At 40.4% G+C, this 19,983-nt stretch overlaps 1 protein-coding gene across 1 annotated transcript; it reads right to left on the bottom strand.

Moving 5' to 3' along the window:
* Positions 1 to 374: 374 nt before the first annotated feature.
* LOC110703655 lies at positions 375 to 5,352 on the bottom strand. Its single transcript, XM_021881452.1, has 5 exons — positions 4,927 to 5,352; positions 3,789 to 4,078; positions 2,965 to 3,175; positions 2,302 to 2,866; positions 375 to 736 (listed from the first exon to the last, which is right to left on the bottom strand). The coding sequence occupies exons 1-5, from the start codon at positions 4,994 to 4,996 to the stop codon at positions 733 to 735; spliced, it is 1,140 nt and encodes a 379-aa protein (XP_021737144.1). The 5' UTR covers positions 4,997 to 5,352; the 3' UTR covers positions 375 to 732.
* Positions 5,353 to 19,983: the final 14,631 nt, after the last annotated feature.

Raw genomic sequence — 19,983 nt, 5'->3', positions numbered from 1 at the left:
TGAAAAGGAAAAGCATACACCAATATGGCATTTATTTATGATAACAATAACCATGTAAAATTACAGAAAAAGAAAGTACAATTTTATTTTTAGCCCAACAGACAACCCCAAATCTAAAAGTACTAAAACTGTTGGGCCATGAGTACCTTTTTAACACGGTCCAGCCCTGCATACGCTACTACGCTCTCCTTAGGCCAGAGTCCAAACAGTTGGCCCAGCTAAACTGAAACCAGTTTGGCCCATTAGGTTTTGAATACCTTACATTCTGAACTTTGAGCCAGAGCTGTGAGCTTGAGGCTCATCAGACAGTCATTAGTTGTGTATAGCTGGTTAACGGTCAATGACAAATCAGAAATTGAGTATTACACCTTATATACAAGCATAAAACATGATTTGATTCATGGTCTAAAATAGCACATTAAAAATTACAAAAATACTGCTTGTTTGTTACAAAAGTTGGTTTGCCACATACAAGAACCCAAGCCAAAAAAAACTAATTCCTTGCCACTATTTAAGGCATGGTTCCTATATATACAACAAAATATAGAAAATCATCATAGGAACTTAAATACACGATGTAGTAATTGGGGCAGACTATTCCAGTTGGTAATCTTGGTATCAATTGACAAAATGGAAGCACATCAGCAAGTCTCTATGCGCATTCATATATCTCTATCAGGTTCCACTTGTTCGAGAGTTGTCTTCAAATACAACAAAGGTTCAATACCAGTATTACCTAGTAAGAGGAGAAATTAGATCACTGAATCCTGTAATTATAAGAAAAGATAGAATTGATGAAAAAAAAAAAATCTGTGAACGGGAAGTTCACTAACATGTTATAAGTCAACAAGCTTCAGCATATGTCATGCACACATGAAAGCAGCACAAGCTTGAAGTAGAGAGAGCCTCCCCCCGCCCTTTAAAAGAAGAGACGGTATTGGGAGCTCAACAACAATTATTACAACTCAGGGGAAAAAGTTTGTAGTAGACAATAATTGACAAATTAGTTCATTTTGGAACTGAATGTCAGACTTACAGATCTGTGACCCGCAAGACATAATGCACAAATAAACCTCACACTACTTAAACCAAAAGGACCTAAATGAATAGAAAGATACAATGAAATACTCCATTTGAAACAAAAGATGAGTGATTTTACCTAATCCTTCTTGACCCAATATATACAAGTCGTTCTACAATACCAATGCATTACTAAATATCATTGTAGTATCATTAATCAACAATCCTGTGTGCCACTTTACAATGTTAACAATATTTAAAAATTAACTTTTTATCTTGATACTTTTAAAAAAATTGTTGACACGACTCATATATTAGATCAAAGTAAGTTAGTAGTAACACATGCATGCAATGCATTATAGGTGCCTAATCTCTCTGGTGGCAATGTAAGCCACCAAAATCTTTGTCCATAAATGTGTGTTTAGCAAATCATGCATGACCAACTTACAGCAGTGGTAAAGGATTCCAATACATAAAGGAGCCTACCCCAGCAGGTTTTGTGGATTTGAAGAAGCTAGAGAGGCTATGCATTTAGGTAGGAGGTCATAAAAGCAGTTATTGCAGCTGCTGTATACAGCTTATGGCAAGCTAGGAATGATTCACTTTTGAACAAGGTAGATTACGTAGGGAAATTTGCACAAAATGTTAAGCATACAGTTTGTAATGATAACAGTTATATTATGAGATGTTTTGTATAGTATTTGGTATACAAGGAATCATGTTTTTGGCATCATTCTGTCTTATCTCCGTCCTCATACAACCATACACGATATTAAATTCATTGCAAAAAAATAAGATTATGCACATAATTAAAAAGAAAGTCAGTACAGAGGATAAAAGTTGGTTTAGAGTGTGCAATGTATGTACTGGACCAGGCTGTTGGTTCATGTATTGTTTAGCCTTTTGGTCTTTGGATGATCCTAAAATTTTGTCCAATTTCCAACTCGGCTTTTGTGTGTAAATGCAATGTTTTGGTAATAGAATTTTACTTACCAAAGAAATGTAGTCGTGGCCAGGTTGTGGCCACTTTCACTTTTAAAACTTTAGCATGTCCTTCCTGAAAAATTAGTCCCCCACTCCCCATGCTTAAGATTTAATAACAAAAATTAGTCAATGATACTCTACTTACCCAAGAAAGAAAAAAAGAAATTACCAAGACACTAACTTTAGGCCTTTAGGGTCTTGACAAAGCCAAAGATATAACCAGGTAGAGATTCAATGCCCCAAGAACATTGCAAAATGCATACAAAAATAAAAACAGGAAACCACAATTAGACTTACTGTATTTCAGTTTTGGCTTTCTTGTTAGCCCTTTTCTTCCTTCTACGCTTCCTTTTCCCCACACTATCTGATGCATCTAAAGGAGTTTCTTCCCCAAGTGAAGATATAAATTCAATTGTAAGCGGAACTGGTTCAGAATATGTCTCTAGTACTGGCTTTCTAAATTCATGTCTGGGTAGAATATGAGACTGTCCCTGGAGAACATTCAATAGAACACTTCCAATCCCATTACTAGATTGGTCAGTAACTTTTTCCTTTACACTTGATTGCTCTGGGAGGGCCAATGCAACAACATTCCCAATCCCATTACTAGCTTGGTCAGCATTATCTTCCTTTTTGCTTGATTGGTCTGGTACGGCTAATGCAGCAACCTTCACAATCTCACCAGCTTGACAAGTACCTTCAGCATCTCCTTTGATTGCAGAAGGCCTAAGGGCCGTTCCGGAATTTGGCTGCAAAGAGGAGACACATGTATCTGCATTTGCATGAATATGCTCATGCACTGCAGAAAAAAGTTTAGCTTTGGATTTGATAATCTCTGACAGATGCATTCCTTCTTCAGTTGCTGCACAATCAAAGATACCATGTAAAGAGCTATATATACAATCGTGCATCACAGCTAGAACTTGAATGTATAAATTTCACATTAAGGTGAGAACATACCTAAAATGGATAAAATAACAGCACGTGCTGCTAACTGCTCAGCCTCTTTCTTGTTTACACTAGCTTCACCAACATACCTTACCCCTCTGAATTCCAAAGTGGAAATGAAAACAGGAATAAGCCCCTCCGACCTCACAGTATCATACTTGGGCTTTTCTATATTCATTTTCACAGCGAACTCATGAAGAATAGACTTACAAAATACCTTATCCTAAAACATAGATTTGAATATGAAATATTAGAGGAAAATCAAAGGCATAAATCTGAACTGAAACAGAAAGAAATGAAGATCAATCTCGGAATATACAATTCTATCTTCAAAAGCTGCCCATCTTTCTAAGTTATGTCTTACATCATTGTGCAACGTTAAAATGGTTTCCTTAAATAGTTGTGCACTTATGCATGATAGTAAAGTAATTACTTATTCAATCCGATGAGATGACCATCTGCTTTTCTTTAATCTGGGAAATTGTGATACAAACAGCCCTGATTATTGTTGTATGGTCTCTCCCACTTGAGCAAGATTAAGGATGTTTTGTATAATTGGAAATCATCATATAGTAGGCATATCTATCTCATTCTCATGTTTATTCAATAGACCTAATTATTCAGAATTGGTGTAGTTTAGAAAGGATAAAGAGCAGTTATCAAGCATTCACACAATAGAACACGAAATTATGGTTGCTATCAATAATAAGAATCAAATGAGGGGAAAAAAAATCACAACTCTAAGTTGATGAAGAGGTGGAAAGCAAAAAAATCAAAGAATTTTAGCAAACCGCAAGCACTAAATAATTTCAACCTATTATTGATACGTAATGTACCTGAAAAATTGGAGGAAATCCTCCTTCAGTTGTCTTCTTGGATATACAATTCTTTATCTTCTTAGATATTCCTTCCAGCGCATGCTTTGCAGCATCTTGTTCAGCTGCCTTTCTGTTAGTAAGTGTGTCCATAGATGTGTAAGTTTCTCCATCTATCTCAACAGTAGACGTAAATCTTGGAGCTTGTGAAGGTCCTCCTTTGTTTATGGTACGATAAACTGGTAACGGTATGTTTGCCTTTTGAGCATACTCTTGCAAGCGATTCTTGTACAGCAAATGCTCAGGGATACCTACATCAGTGTGAGACACATAAACTTGATTATACTCCACAAGTTGATTATGCTCAGTAATGACTACTACAGTGTGAGACACATTATTACGTTAAACCCTAGCACAAATATGAATAGTGCACAAAGATCATCCTCAGTAGCACTCAACAGTCGCATACAAGCAATCTATGTGCAATTTTACTAGAACTACTCCCTCCGCCCCCAAGCATTAATAACACCAATCAACAAACACCAATCAACGAGTGATTTTGACATGCAGTCCAATTCAATACAGAGCATCATATTAAGAAATATATTGAATGCTAAAGATTGTATGTATAATACGGTGTATAACTATTATTAATGCTGATAATTAATGGCCTTAACACAAGCCGGTTTCGAGGGCGACAGACCAAGAGAGCAACATACCATGGCTCCAACTCACCGCATAACAATACATCAGTAAATTATAAAATCTGTAATCTTCATTGAGTTTGTTCACTTTTCTCCCCAATTCCCTCGTTCAAATTTCAAACATTATGCTTCTTCATCCTATTTATTTAGCCGTTAATTCAACAATTACCCACTAAACCCAGAAACAAAATCAAGCATGCATACACTTATTTAAACAAATCTGTAACAAACAAAGGTAATAAATCCCAATTAAACACACCCCAATTCCCAGAACAAACAGCATTAATTCAAATTTATTCACTCTCACTATAAAAAAAAATAAAAAAATCAAAAATAAAAAATCAAAATTTATTCACTTTTATCTATCAAATAAAAAAGCATAGAAGCTGACATTTAAATTCCTAAAACCCAAAATAAAAAGCACGGTAAAAAAAGGGAAAATAAAAGAAGCTTACTTTGAGAGTGTTCCTGTTGCTGGGGTAACAATAGCAGTGAGATGGGCTGGAAACCAGCTTCTTCCGCCATTATAGTACTTGATTTCAACTGAATTTTAGTAAAATTTGGAATTAGGGTTTTCAATAAATTTGGGAATTTGGGGAAGAAATTAATCAAAAGTTGGTGAGCACTGAGCAGAGTATTAATTTGAGTAGACTATCTTAAACTAAAACTGTAACCATAAAGCTGAAGACTGAAGTAAACCCCAACATTTTCGTGGTGAAAAATTACTCGGAGATGAGTATTGCCCAGAGGCCACTAGCCTAGGCCCATATATGGTGAAACTGTGAACCCAACACAACTCTTTCCTCTTACATTTTTTTCCCAATTTCAATTGATTTAGAAAATCATAACTACGTTTTCAAAAATACAAATTTATTCCTCATATATTTGGAAGAAGCGCGATATGACCCAATATAACAAATCATGCTAAGATAAGATGATATGGTTCGTGAACCTTCTACAATATTATGATTATAAGAGTGACGAAGGAAATTTTAGAATCTTCCGGTCATTTCTTCTAAGCTCTATCTATAAATAATACTAAAGTAATTACCGCTGACATCACCATTGTCATGTGTCAGCTTCTTATTAAAAACAATCCCTCCAAAATTTTAAATAGCATCTTTTTTCTCCATTTCAAGCTAAAGTTAACATTTGGAAAAGGTGAATTAATTATACATTTTAAAAAGCTTTTATGTCTAAATTTACTAAATACCAATTTTCCTATGGAGAAAAAAAAAATTAAAAAATTGATGGTTGGTTTCTGTCATTTTTCTTTTTTCTTGTATAGAATCTTTTTTTCTCAACATTTTATCAGTGATGGACTGATGGTATGAGTTTGAATTTTCTACCCTTTATTAATTCTTGTAAAAAAAATTATTATGAAACAAAACAACTAAGCTGATATATATAATGCTAAAATTTCATATATTTTACTTTAATTATGAAGTTAATTAGAATATTTAACATCGTTTTTTTAGTTCAGTATATCTACCAAGAGAGATCATTATTTTTTTACAAAAAATTATTTATATTATGCACATAAGAGCAAAAGTTTTATTGCTAAAATTGTGCATCACACGGGACTAACCTAGTATATACTAAAAGACACACCAGCAATAACATGCGTCATCTTCTGGTGTGTCCTTAGTATATATTTTTTTTTTTGTAAGGAAAAAAAAAACTTTTATAAAAATTGATAGAGAATATACGCAAAATATTTTTTTTCCTAAATTTAGGAAAAGAAATCGTAAAGTAATATATTTACCAACTTAGATATCTAACCATATCATTATATAAATTCCTATATAAGTAATTAATTTTTTTAATGTACAGTGATTATTTATAAAAAAAATAAAAAATAAAAAAAGTTTCATGAATATTAATCTTTCGATCTAACATAATTGGTGAATGGAAGACGATCAAATGTGAAATATAAATAAAAAAAATGCCATTAGGGTTCAAAATACGAGTCGAAGAAAGCTTGAATTAAAAATATAATATGTAGTCATAAAGATGAAAAATAAAAAAATAAAAAAAATAACATTTTCAGTTGTTTGATTTGGAATAAAATAAGAAATAGATTTTAGACCAAATTATTTTTTATATTTAAATATAGTTCTAAATTATACTCCGTAACAAAGAGTGAAAAAAACCGTGTATGGCACGGGATTTAACCTAGTTTTAAACTATAAATATAGGTCATGGGTATTGTGTGTCCCTCTTTAGTCTTTACTATTTGTCTTTCTTTATTAATTTATTTCTCAATCTCTATATCTTTAATTTGCTTTTGTTACGCACTCATCAACCCTACCATATTTATTGATGATTCTTTTTAGGCTTACTAGGACATTTTTGTCTAAGCATTATTTATAAGAGTTATCTCAAACTTTTTAGGGACGTAGGAAGCATGAGAAATTAGTATCATTAAATTTGCCAAAATTGGTATAGTTTTTATAAGTACTTGACATAAAAAGGCATACCATTGAATATTTGAATTTTTAGATAATGGTTGAAGCTTAGAAATACTAACTTAAACATAGAATTTTAAAAATTAATACAATGTAAGTACGTAATAATTAGAAATACTAATTTAAACATAGAATTTTAAAAATTAAGCTAAAAATTACCCGGCCATTGATGACAAAAAATTAACACAAAATTACTAACACAAAATTCGTTTGATGGGGTTTTTTATTGATACGAAATTTTGTTTGTGTCGTATGATGTGTCAATTTATAATGGTAAGTATCACAAATTTTAATTTAATTATAATTAATGAACAATTTGTATTTCTTATCATAAATACTATCAAAATTTATCTTATAATGATAGGTATCAAACTGTATTATAAGCGTTTATCATTTAAATATTTCTTAATATATTTTTTTTGGATTTCTTATACTCGTAGTATTGAATTAATAAATTTATCTTTTCTTATATTTTTACTTTATTTTTTTCCAGTAAAATAATTTAATTCGTGATTATAATCTACGTGACATTAAAATTTTAAATATATCAAATCTAATTCGTTACTTTTATCTAGGTTGCAACATAATTTTTTAATTCAAAAATAAAATATAAATCTTTCTTCTTATTGGTCAAAATAATACCTTTTTCTTACAGGGCGCTCCGAATGCTCTCCAAAAATGCCTACTTTATTTATATAATATATATATATATATATTAGATTCTAATTAGTTTCCAATAAGTTCAAGTTTCAACAAATGATGAAAAATTATCCGAACTTATTTAACTTGATTAAAACTTAACAAACCGTATTGGAATTTATTGAAACTTATTAGAACTTATTCGATTTAATTGAAACTTATTATAAATTTGATTGAAATTTTCAATTGACAAAAGTGTGACACTTAAAACCTAAGTAACAATGAAATTAATTTTTTTAGCTAGCCCTATTATTACCTCTACCGATACCTACATATCCAAATTCCCGCTGCAAAAAAAAAATGAAAAAATAAAAAATTGAAGATCTCTTTCTTATTTTCACTTTCCACTATATCTTTGATCTAGGTTCAATGAAAAATTAAAGGAACCTGCATTTCCACCTAACAATTCACAAGAATTCTTTGACAAATAAATATTCCATAAATCATTTAGGTATCATCGGCAATCGCATATTACAAGTAATATAGATTTTTTTCATTTCAAATTATGAAATAGTCAAAATTTTGTTCTAATCTTTAAATATTGATTTCTTTTTCTGTATTTTAGATGATTATTGCGAAAAAAGCTTTCAAGAAAATTACACTCTATGGATTCCATAACCAAAAGATCTAAGAAAATAGTCAATTGGCTCTTTTTCTCTCTATTTTTCCCTCTCTTCCTTTATTTTGTTTTCCTCTTTTCCATTTCCTCCCTTTCTCTCTCTAAAAGTTCTAATCTCTACTACACTCTTGCATCAGTGGTATCAAATTAAAAATGCTGCCTAAATTATCCGCACTAGCTTTGAATTGAATCCCCGGAAAACAACTGTTGTTTCGGGGTTTTCTGACGTCCTGCGGGAGAGTTACAATTCCGAGACTGGAACCGGACGCCTGTACCTGCAAAACAAACGGATGCTCCGGATGATTGGAGATCCGCCTCCGACGGTCAAGTTAGTACTTGATTAAGGAGTAATTAATGCGGAAATAAAAGTGATTGGGTCTCTCTAGGTGAGAGTGTTTAATGTGCGTAATCTCCCTTAATGAGGATTAAGGGAGGTATTTATAACCTTGGGAAACGTGTCAATCCTAGGTTTAGGTTAACCTTGGGCTGATTGGGCTTCCCTTGGAAGTTGGGCCTAGGTGGCCGGTTTCTCCATTAGGCATGGAGTATGCCACGTGTCATGACATAATAGGTCCAGGGTGCACGAATAGGCGTGTGCCACGTGGCAAGCCCTGACAGTTCCAACTGGGGGACACTTGGTAGGACCTGATTGGCCCACGTGGCGCATTCCGATTGGTGGGAGCAAAATCCCCTAATCATTTGCCCCTCACAGGTGGCACGTGACTGGTCACGTGTTACCTGTGACAGGTGTCGCACTGCGACAGGCGACGACCTGCTACAGGTGTCACTCGGCGAAAGGCCGAGCGATTCTCCCGCCCAAATTTTGAATTTTGGAAGTGACCCTTCGCCTTCTCACTTCGCCTATATAAGAGAGTGTTGACTTCAGTCATTTTCACACTTGAGAACTTTTTGAGAGAACATTCGGACCCCTGAACTTGCTCTGACATTTTGGACCCTTTCTGCCTACCGCCTGCTCTGTCAAGCCGACTGCACAGGATTTTCAGAACTCCATCAACATCACTCGTTCAGGTAACCGTCGGTTCTCTTACTCTTAATTTTCTCTTTATTTTATTCTTTTTTGAAATGGCACCACGGAAGCACACGACACGACCTAGGTTAGTGATCAGCCGGTCACCGGGGACGGCTGAATCTAGGACTAGGAGTGCCGCCTGCCCTTTTCCGGACCCATCTTTGCCCTTTATACAAAGTCCGACTGTCTCTGTGTCTATGCAGAACATGATGGCCAGAACAAAAAGAACTGCTAGGATTTCGAACTCAGACGGCTCCTCCCACAGGGTGCCGATTAGTGAAACATCTGACCAGGCGCCAGATGTGGAAGTGAACCAAAGCGGCTTGAAAGCCGACAGTTCTGAGGGAGGAGTCAAAGTGACCCCTTCCAATTTTACAGTTGACAAGTCTACATTCTCTCCTACTCCTTTTAAAGGAGAGGAGGCGGGCCCCTCTGGGAGAGGGGAGGAGTCGTCCTCTTCGGACTCGTCAGAGGACGAATCCGAGTCTAGCTCTTCTGGTCATGCTTCTCTGGACACAGAAGAGAAATACAGTCGCCTACAAGAGGCAAGACTTTCTCACGCAGTTGAGAAGGGGGACAATTGGTCGAAGCCATCCGCCTCTTACCGAGAGCAAAATACCCCTACTACTGCACTGTCCCACGGGGCCGGATCACGGCCATGCAAGAGAAAGTGGGGAGCTTTATTGCGAACCACACAATGGGCCCCGGATTTTTAGTGTTCGTGCCGGATCCAGAAGACACAGTCGTCTGGCAGGCTGGTACTAGTTATGATGGCGCCTGCTTTGGCTGCTACGAGGCGGCCATCAAGGCTGGGCTGCGCTTCCCACTACATCCGGCTGTTCAGCGGATCTTGGATGGGTATGAGTTGGGGTTATGGCAGTTAGCCCCGAACTCCTGGGTCAACGTACTCGGCTATGTGGCCGGGTGCAAACTGCACGGGGTGGAGCCAAACTTCGAGGCTTTCGCCCACATGAACTACCTCATCCGGACCCCTAAGGCAGGCGGTACCGGCTGGTATCAATTGACAAGCCACCGAGGCTACCTCATGACAAGAGGTAAAGCGAACAAGTGGAAGGACTGGCGAAGCACCTTCCTTAGCATTGAGAGTTCAGACAGCGAGCTGAACAAGCGCTTCAACAGGTGGAACAGGAATCCGCCTCTTCTTGCAGGCGGCCGCAGCATGCCGCCTGTTCCCCCCAAGGCTAAGAAAGAGATCCTGGATAAAGGACTCCTTAAAGTAGAGTCGAGGGTCGACTCTACTTCAGGGGTACGAGAGCAAGTACCCCTGCACTGCGTCCCGAGCTTCAAATGGCTTTACGACGAGTACTTTTTGGCCGCCTGTGGCCTCAGCAGTCGGTGCTCAAGAGGTAGCCGGCCTGTCGAATACTCTATTTTTCCATGCGTTACTGTTATGACTTTTTATTAACTTTGCTATTTGTTTTTTCAGCGGACGCCATGAGCAAAATTACCGCCTCCAAGACTGTGGCGGCCATGTTGCGGGCCTCCATCATGCAACAGTCCTCAACCGACTCCCCCAACAAGGGGGCGCCCTTGGTGAGCTTCGAACCTTTCACTCTCTTTTTGGAGTTGGGTTTATGCATATACTGACCGAGTGTTGTTTTGTTTTTGTTTGTTTTTAGCTAGAGACTTTAGTCGGTCCAGGCCGACTGTTCCCCGCCACATTTAATCTAGTGTGAACAGACGCTGTATGAGCATCTTTTTAGTTTCATACTAAATTTTTAAGGAGTGACCAAGTAAACATAATTGTTACCAAGTCGCCAAGTGACTGAGTAGAAGAGGTATCAAGCGGTGGGCACCGGTTGTTCCCCTTTATTCACCAATGTTTTTTGGCTATTAACTCTTAAGAGACCGACTGTTCTTATCCCAAGTAGTTCAGTCGGTTGGTTGACACGGATGGTTACTGCGAACACTCGTTTGACCTGATTAGTCAGTTTAGTGAGAGGTATCCTTGTCCGAGAAACGGCTACGTGGTTGTCTTGGTTAGACAGCCGTATAGGTGTCGTGTAATGATTTTATAGAACAATGTTCCACCCAAAAGGGAGCTGCTCTCTGCGACGAATTTCATCCGTATGGATGCCGTCGGATGCCTGCTATAATGTTGGGACAAGTCGAATTGAATTTATATTTGGATCAGTTGGCTTGGCGCCTGGTCTGATCATTTTAGCCATGAGCCTTTGATAGTTCTTGGTGAACTGTGTTATGGGAGAGTAACCGGTTGTGTGGAACAAGCGGCGTGCCCCTCTTAAGTAAGAATAAAAATTAAACAGGAGAGTAGCCGACTGTTTGTCAGTAGGCATGCCCCTCTTAGGTAAAAAATGAAAATTAAACATGGAGAGTAGCCGACTGTTTGTCAGTAGGCATGCCCCTCTTAGTACAAAATTGAATGAAACATCAAACTTTTTATTAAGTAGCCCTCGACTATTTACATCATTCAAAGAAATATTTCTTAAGATTATCTACATTCCAGGTTCGAGGCAACGGTTGGCCGTCTGGTGTTTCCAGACGGTAGGTACCGTCCCTGACCTCTTCATAGATTCGGTAGGGTCCTTCCCAGTTGGGAGTTAATTTTCCAAACTCATTAGCCCTACCAACTGCTTCCATTTTTCTAAGTACAAAGTCTCCCACTTTGAGTGGACGCCTGTGTACTTTTTTGTTGTATGATCTAGTCATTCTCAGGCGGTAAATTTCATGGCGCAAGACAGCATTGCCCCTCCTTTCTTGGAGTGAGTCTAATGCCAGGCGCATGGCTTCCCAGTTTGCCTCTTCGTCATATAGCATTACTCGAAGAGTCGGCTCGTAGTGTTCTATTGGAAGAACAGCTTCCGCACCGTACGTTAGGAGGAATGGAGTTTCCACATTCGCCCCTTTTTCAGTCGTCCCAATGGCCCAGAGAACATGTGGTAATTCATCCGCCCATAGGCCGCCTGCTCGTTCAATCTTTTTCTTGAGACCGTCTGAGATGATTTTATTAAAGGCTTCTACCTGGCCGTTTGCTTGTGGACGACCGACTGATGCAAAGTGGTGTGCAATTCCTTGGTCACCCAACCAGCTTTTGAGAACAGGCGTCTCAAATTGGATACCATTATCAAAAATCATAGACATGGGAACCCCGAACCGAGTGATGACATTTTTCCAGATGAATGAAATTACATCCTTCGTCTTGATTCCCTTTACAGCCTCCGCCTCCACCCATTTAGTGAAGTAGTCGACTGCAACAAGTATGTACCTCCTTCCGCCTGTAGCAGGCGTATAGGGACCCAGAATATCCATGCCCCACTTAGCAAACGGTAGTGGGCTATGAATGGTAGTGAGGTCAGTAGCCGGTCGGTGAATTAGTTTGCCAAACCTTTGGCACTTGTCACATTTTTTCACCATCTCCATTGCATCTGCTTCTAAAGTAGGCCAAAAGTAGCCCTGCCGCCTTGTCCGTTGAGCAAGTGACGTACCGCCTGGGAAGCGCAGTAACCAGAGTGAAGATCGTCTAGTATCTCTCGTCCCTTTTCTGGAGTAACACACTTTAAGTAGGGTTGAAGGTACCCTCTTTTGTGGAGTTCTCCCTTTATCATTTCAAAACTGGCTGCCCGTTTTTTCAGCGCTGCCGCCTGGTGATGATCATCCAGCAGGGTACCGTCTGTCAGATATGCCCTGATTGGATCCATCCAGGTTGAGCTTATGTCTAGGATTCCAATAGGGTCTTCCTCGATGCTTCTCTTCTCCATCACCTCCCAAAAAACAGTTCGAGGAGTATCACAAGAGGCAGATGATGCTAATTTTGAAAGTGCATCCGCCTGGTTGTTTTCTGATCTCGGCACTTGAGTCAGATGAAAATCTTCAAAGGATACGACTGCCTGTCGTACCGCCTGTAAATACTTGATCATGGCCGGATGGGTTGCTTCGTATTCGCCATTATACTGACTCACTATCAATTGTGAATCAGAACAGGCGTCTATCTTTCGTGCCCCTGCCGCCTTGCACATGCGGATTCCGGCTAGTAAAGCTTCATGTTCTGCCTCATTGTTTGAGGCCTGAAAATTGAAGCGTAGAGCATACTCGTACCTGTCGCCCTCTGGCGACTAACATATGACGCCTGCTCCACAACCATTTGAAGTAGAGCTTCCATCCACATATACCTTCCAGACTTGGTCTAGATCTCGAGAATCAGGGGGACGAGTCATCTCAACAATAAAGTCAGCAAAAGCTTGCCCCTTCATTGCTTTTCTAGGCTCGAAAGTAACTTCGAGGCTCTGAATTTCTATGGCCCATTTGATCATCCGGCCTGACGACTCCATGGTGGTCAGTGGCCGCTTGATAGGTTGATCTGTATACACGACGACTGCATGTGCCAAAAAGTAGGGCTTCAATTTTTTAACAACCATGAAGAGCGCAAGACCAAATTTCTCCACTAAGGGATACCTCAACTTGGCATTTTTCAATACATGACTGACAAAGTAGACCGGGAGCTGACAGCCGTCTCTTTCAGCAAGAAGAACAGCGCTTAACGCATGATCAGAGACGGCCAGGTACATATAGAGTACTTCTTTGGGCAAAGGGCTGACCAGCCTCGGCAAGGAATGCAAGTGAACTTTCAATCTCTGGAAGGTCGCCTCAGCATCCGGCCCCCATTCAAACCTTGCCTTCTTCTTAATGGCTTGGAAGAAGTATAAGCATTTGTCGCCTGATCGGCTTAGAAATCTTCCCAAGGCCGCCAGACAACCTGTTAACTTCTGAACCTCTCGGACGGTACGAGGCGACTGCATGTCGATGACCGCCTGCACCTTCTCAGGGTTCGCCTCTATTTCTCTCTGATTGATAAGAAATCCGAGAAATTTCCCAGACTCAACTCCGAATACACATTTCTTGGGATTGAGCATGACATGGTGCCGCTTGAGTGTGGCGAAAGTTTCTCGGAGGTCCGACAGATAATCTATCTGAAGCTTAGACTTGACAATCATATCATCAATGTATGCCTCGACGTTTCTCCCAATCTGATCAAAGAACACAGTGTTTATCATTCGCTGGAAGGTGGCCGGGGCATTCTTAAGACCGAACGACATGACCGTGTGACAATATAACCCTTGATCAGTGACGAAGGTCGTCTTCTCCTGATCTTTCTTCCATAAAGGAATTTGATGGAAACCAGAGTAGGCGTCCATAAAGCTCATCAAAGCATGGCCGGCTGTTGAGTCGACCAGGTTATCAATTTTAGGCAGAGGGTAACTGTCTTTGGGGCACGCCTTGTTTAAGTCTGTGTAGTCTACACACATTCGCCAGGTGCCATTCGGCTTTTTAACAAGCACCACATTTGCAACCCAGTCTGGGAAGTAACATTGCCGAATGAACCTAGCATCAAGTAGTTTTTTAACTTCGGCGGCTGCCGCCTGACTTCTTTCTTCGCCATGGTTCCGTTTTTTCTGCCTTACCGGCTTCTTCTTCGGATCCACAGCCAGCTTATGTACCGCCAGGTCAGGACTAATGCCTGGCATTTCGTGGACTTCGAATGCAAAGATGTCCTTGTATTCTTTCAATAGTTTGTGCAAATCGTCACCCAAGACTTTCAGAGCAGTCGTCCCAACTTTGACTGTTCGGTCAGGACGTGAGTCGTCTAAGATCAGGTCTGTATGCTCACCAGCCGGCTGAGGGCGGAATTCGTCCGACCGCTCCTCTGCCAATGATTGCTATTTTCTGTCTTTGCTTCCTTTCTCTTCTTGCCGCCTGCTTCTTGAACAGGCGCACTTTTCTTGACAGTGTCAAGGTCTGTTATTCCACCACTTGACCCAGCGGTCACAACAGTGGGCTTGATATCCGAGAGATAGCACTCTCGGGCCATCCTCTGATCTCCCCTTAGGGACCCGACTGTTCCATTATCCCTCTCAAACTTGAGAAATATAAGAGATGGGATTATAACAGCCTTGGAATTATTCAGGGTTGGTCGTCCCAGAATCATGTTGTAGGCCGAGAGTTCTTCTACTACCAGGAACCGGACTACCATGTGTCGTCCTTCCCCTTTCTCACCCAGGCGGATGGGTAAATCCACTCGTCCCACTAGGTGGAAGACTCCTCCTCCAAACCCTACTAAAGGGTGGGATGTCGGATGTATGCAATCAGTCTGATATTTTAGTTTTGACAGACATTTGCTACTGATAAGATCTGAGGAGCTTCCAGTATCTATAAGGATTCGGCCAACTCTCTGGTTGGCCACTTTACATTCAATAACGATAGGGTCGTCATGCGGCCCCCTTACCCCTCCTAGATCTTCTTCAGTGATGAAAATCTCAGGAAATGAATATTTGGAGGGTCGTCCTTGGTGAACGGAATTTACATCTAGCCGCCTAATATTGTCTTTGTTGCCCCTAATAGTGGGACCGCCTCCTGCGAAGCCGCCTGCAATGGTGTAGACGACTGCATCATCTATATCAGAGTTGTCGGCCTGTTGACTCTTTTTGGCCGACTGCTTTTTCGAGGAAGTGTTCCCTGTAGATTTCTTGACATAAATGTCAAGATCGCCTTGCTCAGCCAGGCGGTCCAGAAACCGCATGAGACTGATGCATTCATTGGTGTGATGACCAACATCTTCATGATAATCACAGAATTTTTCTTGGTTCCGGTTGCTTGCAGAACCCTTCATGGGGACCGGCTTCTCAATTGAGATCCGTCCCTTGATTTCCTTTAGGATAGCTTGGCTATCCTTGTTAAACGCATACTTTGGGGAGTATGGTTTGAATTCTTTTTTCTTCTTCTGGGCCGGCTATTTAGAGGAATCAGCCGCCCAGACCTCTTTTCTTTTCTTCTCATCTTTGTTCGACAACTGTTTCTGTCGCCCTTCTTTTTTGTCGAATCTTTTCCCGTCCGACTGTTTTGTACTACAAAGATCAGTCGCCTGTATATAGGCTTCTGCTTCAATCAAGGCCTCTTGAAGAGTCGCCACCCTCTTTCGGACCAAATCAAATTTGAATGTCGATCCATCTTTGAGGCCTCTAAAAAAGTCAGTATAGGCTACCTCATCCGGTAACCCTTGAATCTGTATTCTCATCAGGTTAAACCGCCTGATGTAAGAACGAAGCCCCTCCTTCTCGCCCTGCTGAATCGTTCCTAAATCAAGGGTCGTCTTCTTCGTAGGTATGTTCATGGCAAAGTTGGAGGTGAATAAGTAAGCAAGCGTCCTGAAGTTATTCACACAACCAGTCGGCAGGTTGCCGAACCATTGTTGTGCGATTCCTTTGAGAGTCGCTGGGAAACACTTGCACAAGTGGAATCATCCAACCCTTGAAGGTACATCAGGTTGGTGAATGCCATCAAATGGTCTTCTGGGTTAGTATTGCCGTCATAGGCGCCTACTAATACATTTTTCACTTTAGCCGGCTGAGCGGCTTCAGCAATTTCCTTGGAGAAGGCTGACGGTTGTTCCCAAAGTCTAAGCAACCGTAGCTGCCAGTCCATAGGTTGGACATTCTTTGCTGCATGCCCACCAAACAGAGGTGGCTGCAAAAAATATTGTCGTTGCGGTACAAATGGTAAGTTTGGTATCGCCTGGTCACTATGAAAGCCGGACTGACGGGAGGTACCGCCTGACTGACTCTCATGATGAGACTGAGTATGCCTCATCGAGGTATTACGCAGTCTGTCTTGGAAGTTTGAAGTAGAGGCCGACTCTGACAATCGGTCATTCTTTTTCTGCTCTAGCAATAGCCGAGCATCTGTGTATGTTTTCTTCGACCCGTCCGCCTGAATATGACGAACAGGTTTCCTCTTTCCTGGAGTAGGAAAGTGGTACTTTGTGAAATCAAGGGCAGGCGCCTCCCACTTCCTAGAGTTAGGATGAGGGGTCGCCTCTCGCCCTTGAACTGGCTTCCTCTTTCCTGATGTGGAAGGTTTCTTAGCCGACTGCTCCTTGGCCAGAGCAGGCTTCTTGTTGAGCAACTCTTGAATCTCTCCCTTGAAGCCCCTCATGAAGGTCATGAGTTCGTTTCTTGTAATGGGAGCAGACCCATCATCCGGCTGCTGCTGAACAGGCGGTGCGCCTGCTGGATCACTGAGTCCAGTTTGAAGATGTTCCCGTTCCCTCCTTTCGGTATGACGGGTGCGTCAGGCCCTTAGGGTCCCGTCTGAAGCTGTGTGAGCTTCAACTTCAAATTCTTCCTCAGTATCATGGTCCGACTGAACTTGAGGGTCGTCCAGGGGACGCCTCTCTTCAGGAGTCGGTATAGACGTGGATGCCATCTCAGAAGTACTCTCCCCACAGACGGCGCCAAAATGTTTCGGGGTTTTCTGACGTCCTGCGGGAGAGTTACAATTCCGAGACTGGAACCGGACGCCTGTACCTGCAAAACAAACGGATGCTCCGGATGATTGGAGATCCGCCTCCGACGGTCAAGTTAGTACTTGATTAAGGAGTAATTAATGCGGAAATAAAAGTGATTGGGTCTCTCTAGGTGAGAGTGTTTAATGTGCGTAATCTCCCTTAATGAGGATTAAGGGAGGTATTTATAACCTTGGGAAACGTGCCAATCCTAGGTTTAGGTTAACCTTGGGCTGATTGGGCTTCCCTTGGAAGTTGGGCCTAGGTGGCCGGTTTCTCCATTAGGCATGGAGTATGCCACGTGTCATGACATAATAGGTCCAGGGTGGACGAATAGGCGTGTGCCACGTGGCAAGCCCTGACAGTTCCAACTGGGGGACACTTGGCAGGACCTGATTGGCTCACGTGGCGCATTCCGATTGGTGGGAGCAAAATCCCCTAATCATTTGCAGTGGAGGAACAAGTCAGAAACCTCGAAGGAAGGTTAGAGACTAAAAGTCAGAGACAAGAATCCTTTAATCATCAGCCGCAAGAATCATTCAATCAGAGGCAAGATGAGTATAATCGTAGGATGGTTGTATAAGAACCAGGAAGAAACTCTTAAATCTAATGCCCAAAAAGATGATTATACTGAACAACTTGATATGTTCAAGGATGCCTACTTCAGTGTGAGGCAAAATAATGAATAGCACACAAAGATCATCCTTAGTAGCACACAATGATATGTGAAAGTTTGATAGACCCGATTTTATAAAATATGAAATTTCATTCATTAGAAATTGGAGGTAGGTTAATGTTAAGGAACTCTTGCTTATGGATATTGTATGACTCCACACTACATATTTTGAGAAGTTACATAGGTTAATCTGAATTATTCTACATTTTTCATACAAAATATGATAATATCAAATGTTAGATTATTCTAAAACTAATATTTTCCTCGGACTTTCTAGATATTATCTCACTAGATTTTTCTAGACTATGTCCTAGAATTACATTGGATGATATACCTTTAGATTTCTCTAGATTAGCTTTTTCTAACACACAACAGTCGCATAAGTAACACCAATTAACGAGTGATTTTGTCAAGCATTTCAATTTAACAAGGAGCATCACAATAATAAAAAAAATGTATTAAATTTTAAGATTGTATACATTATTTACCTATTATATATGCTCTTAACATAGGCCGGTTTCGAGGGCGACAGACCAAGAGAGCAACATACCAAGGCTCAGATTCACCACATAATGAATTAATGATACATTAATAAATTGTAAAATTTGTAATCTTTGTTGAGTTTGTTCACTTTACTACCCCATTCTTATATTCATCAAAGTATATATTATACATCCCCGAGTGTAAGATCAAAGTTGAAGGGAAGTGAATACTTGTATATTGTAGTTGTATACTTGTATTTCATATTTTTTTGGTACTTGGTTCGGCCATGGATGGAATATTGTACCAATTGTCAACTTAAACAGGAAGTCAATAGCTTAAGCCCTAAATGAAACCATACCGGGGGTCTGTTGTTTTTCGTGACGGTTTAGGTGTGTCAACATCTCCGACACATGTTTCTTCTATTATTAATCTGCGTTCTTACGTGTTGGATTCGACCTCAATTCATCGGCTTTTTGATAGTTCTACAGTGCTTCGCATCCTGGCTTTGGATCGCCCTCTTCAGCCGATGGACGATTATTTCGTCTACTGGAAATTTTCTAGGGATGGATCTTTCACTACTTAGTCTGCTTATGCTATGTTGCTTAATCAGTCAGTGTCTTCAGGGGTCTCTAGTGCAATTCAAACCTCTTGGTGGAAGCATTTCTAGGGATTACCTCTTTTGCCGAAAATACAATGTTTTGTTGGAAATTGCTTCACAATACTCTGTCTCTCTCCGGGAATATGCAGCTTAGGGAAATTCCGACAGACCCAACTTGTGTGTTCTGCTACCAGGCACATGAAACGTCAGATCACCTATTCCGTGATTGTTCCTTCACTTCCCATCTTTGGGCCTGTGCTCCGTTGGTTTCCTCTCCTCCTCTTTTGCATGGGAAACCTTTAAACGATTGGTCCGTTGACACGATCTCTGGGTTTCGTTCCTCTCGAAATTGGGACGGTCTGGTCTCTTTTGTTTGCTTCTTTTGGGCAGTTTGGCTTGCACATAACCACAAGATTTTCAGACACGCAGTGTTGTCTCTTAGCACGATTTTCCATTTGGTGCAAGAATGGTTTTCTAGAAGCTAAGTGTCTCAGCCCAAGGGTTCAAGGTCTTCATTTGCTCGTTGGGAAGACCTTCTCCCCCTTCTTTGGTAGCTTCTAATTCTTGTTATCTGCAGGGTGAATCCTCTTCTACTTTTGATGTCTGCATTATTTTTTATAGG

The sequence above is a fragment of the Chenopodium quinoa genome, unplaced genomic scaffold (assembly GCF_001683475.1).
Source record: "Chenopodium quinoa cultivar QQ74 unplaced genomic scaffold, ASM168347v1, whole genome shotgun sequence".
In the NCBI taxonomy this organism is placed as follows: Eukaryota; Viridiplantae; Streptophyta; class Magnoliopsida; order Caryophyllales; family Amaranthaceae; genus Chenopodium; species Chenopodium quinoa.
The sequence above is the reverse complement of the archived record's forward strand: the minus strand, read 5'-3'. Positions and strand labels throughout refer to the sequence as shown.

What these genes read in the sequence shown, in the direction of transcription:
- LOC110703655 (XM_021881452.1), bottom strand. Translation starts at nt 4,996, where the DNA reads ATGGCGGAAGAAGCTGGTTTCCAGCCCATCTCACTGCTATTGTTACCC. An exon ending in GCAACAGGAACACTCTCAAA is followed by an intron (nt 4,079 to 4,926) that starts GTAAGCTTCTTT and finishes ACACTGATGTAG; the next exon opens with GTATCCCTGAGCATTTGCTG. An exon ending in TGTTATTTTATCCATTTTAG is followed by an intron (nt 2,867 to 2,964) that starts GTATGTTCTCAC and finishes TTGATTGTGCAG; the next exon opens with CAACTGAAGAAGGAATGCAT.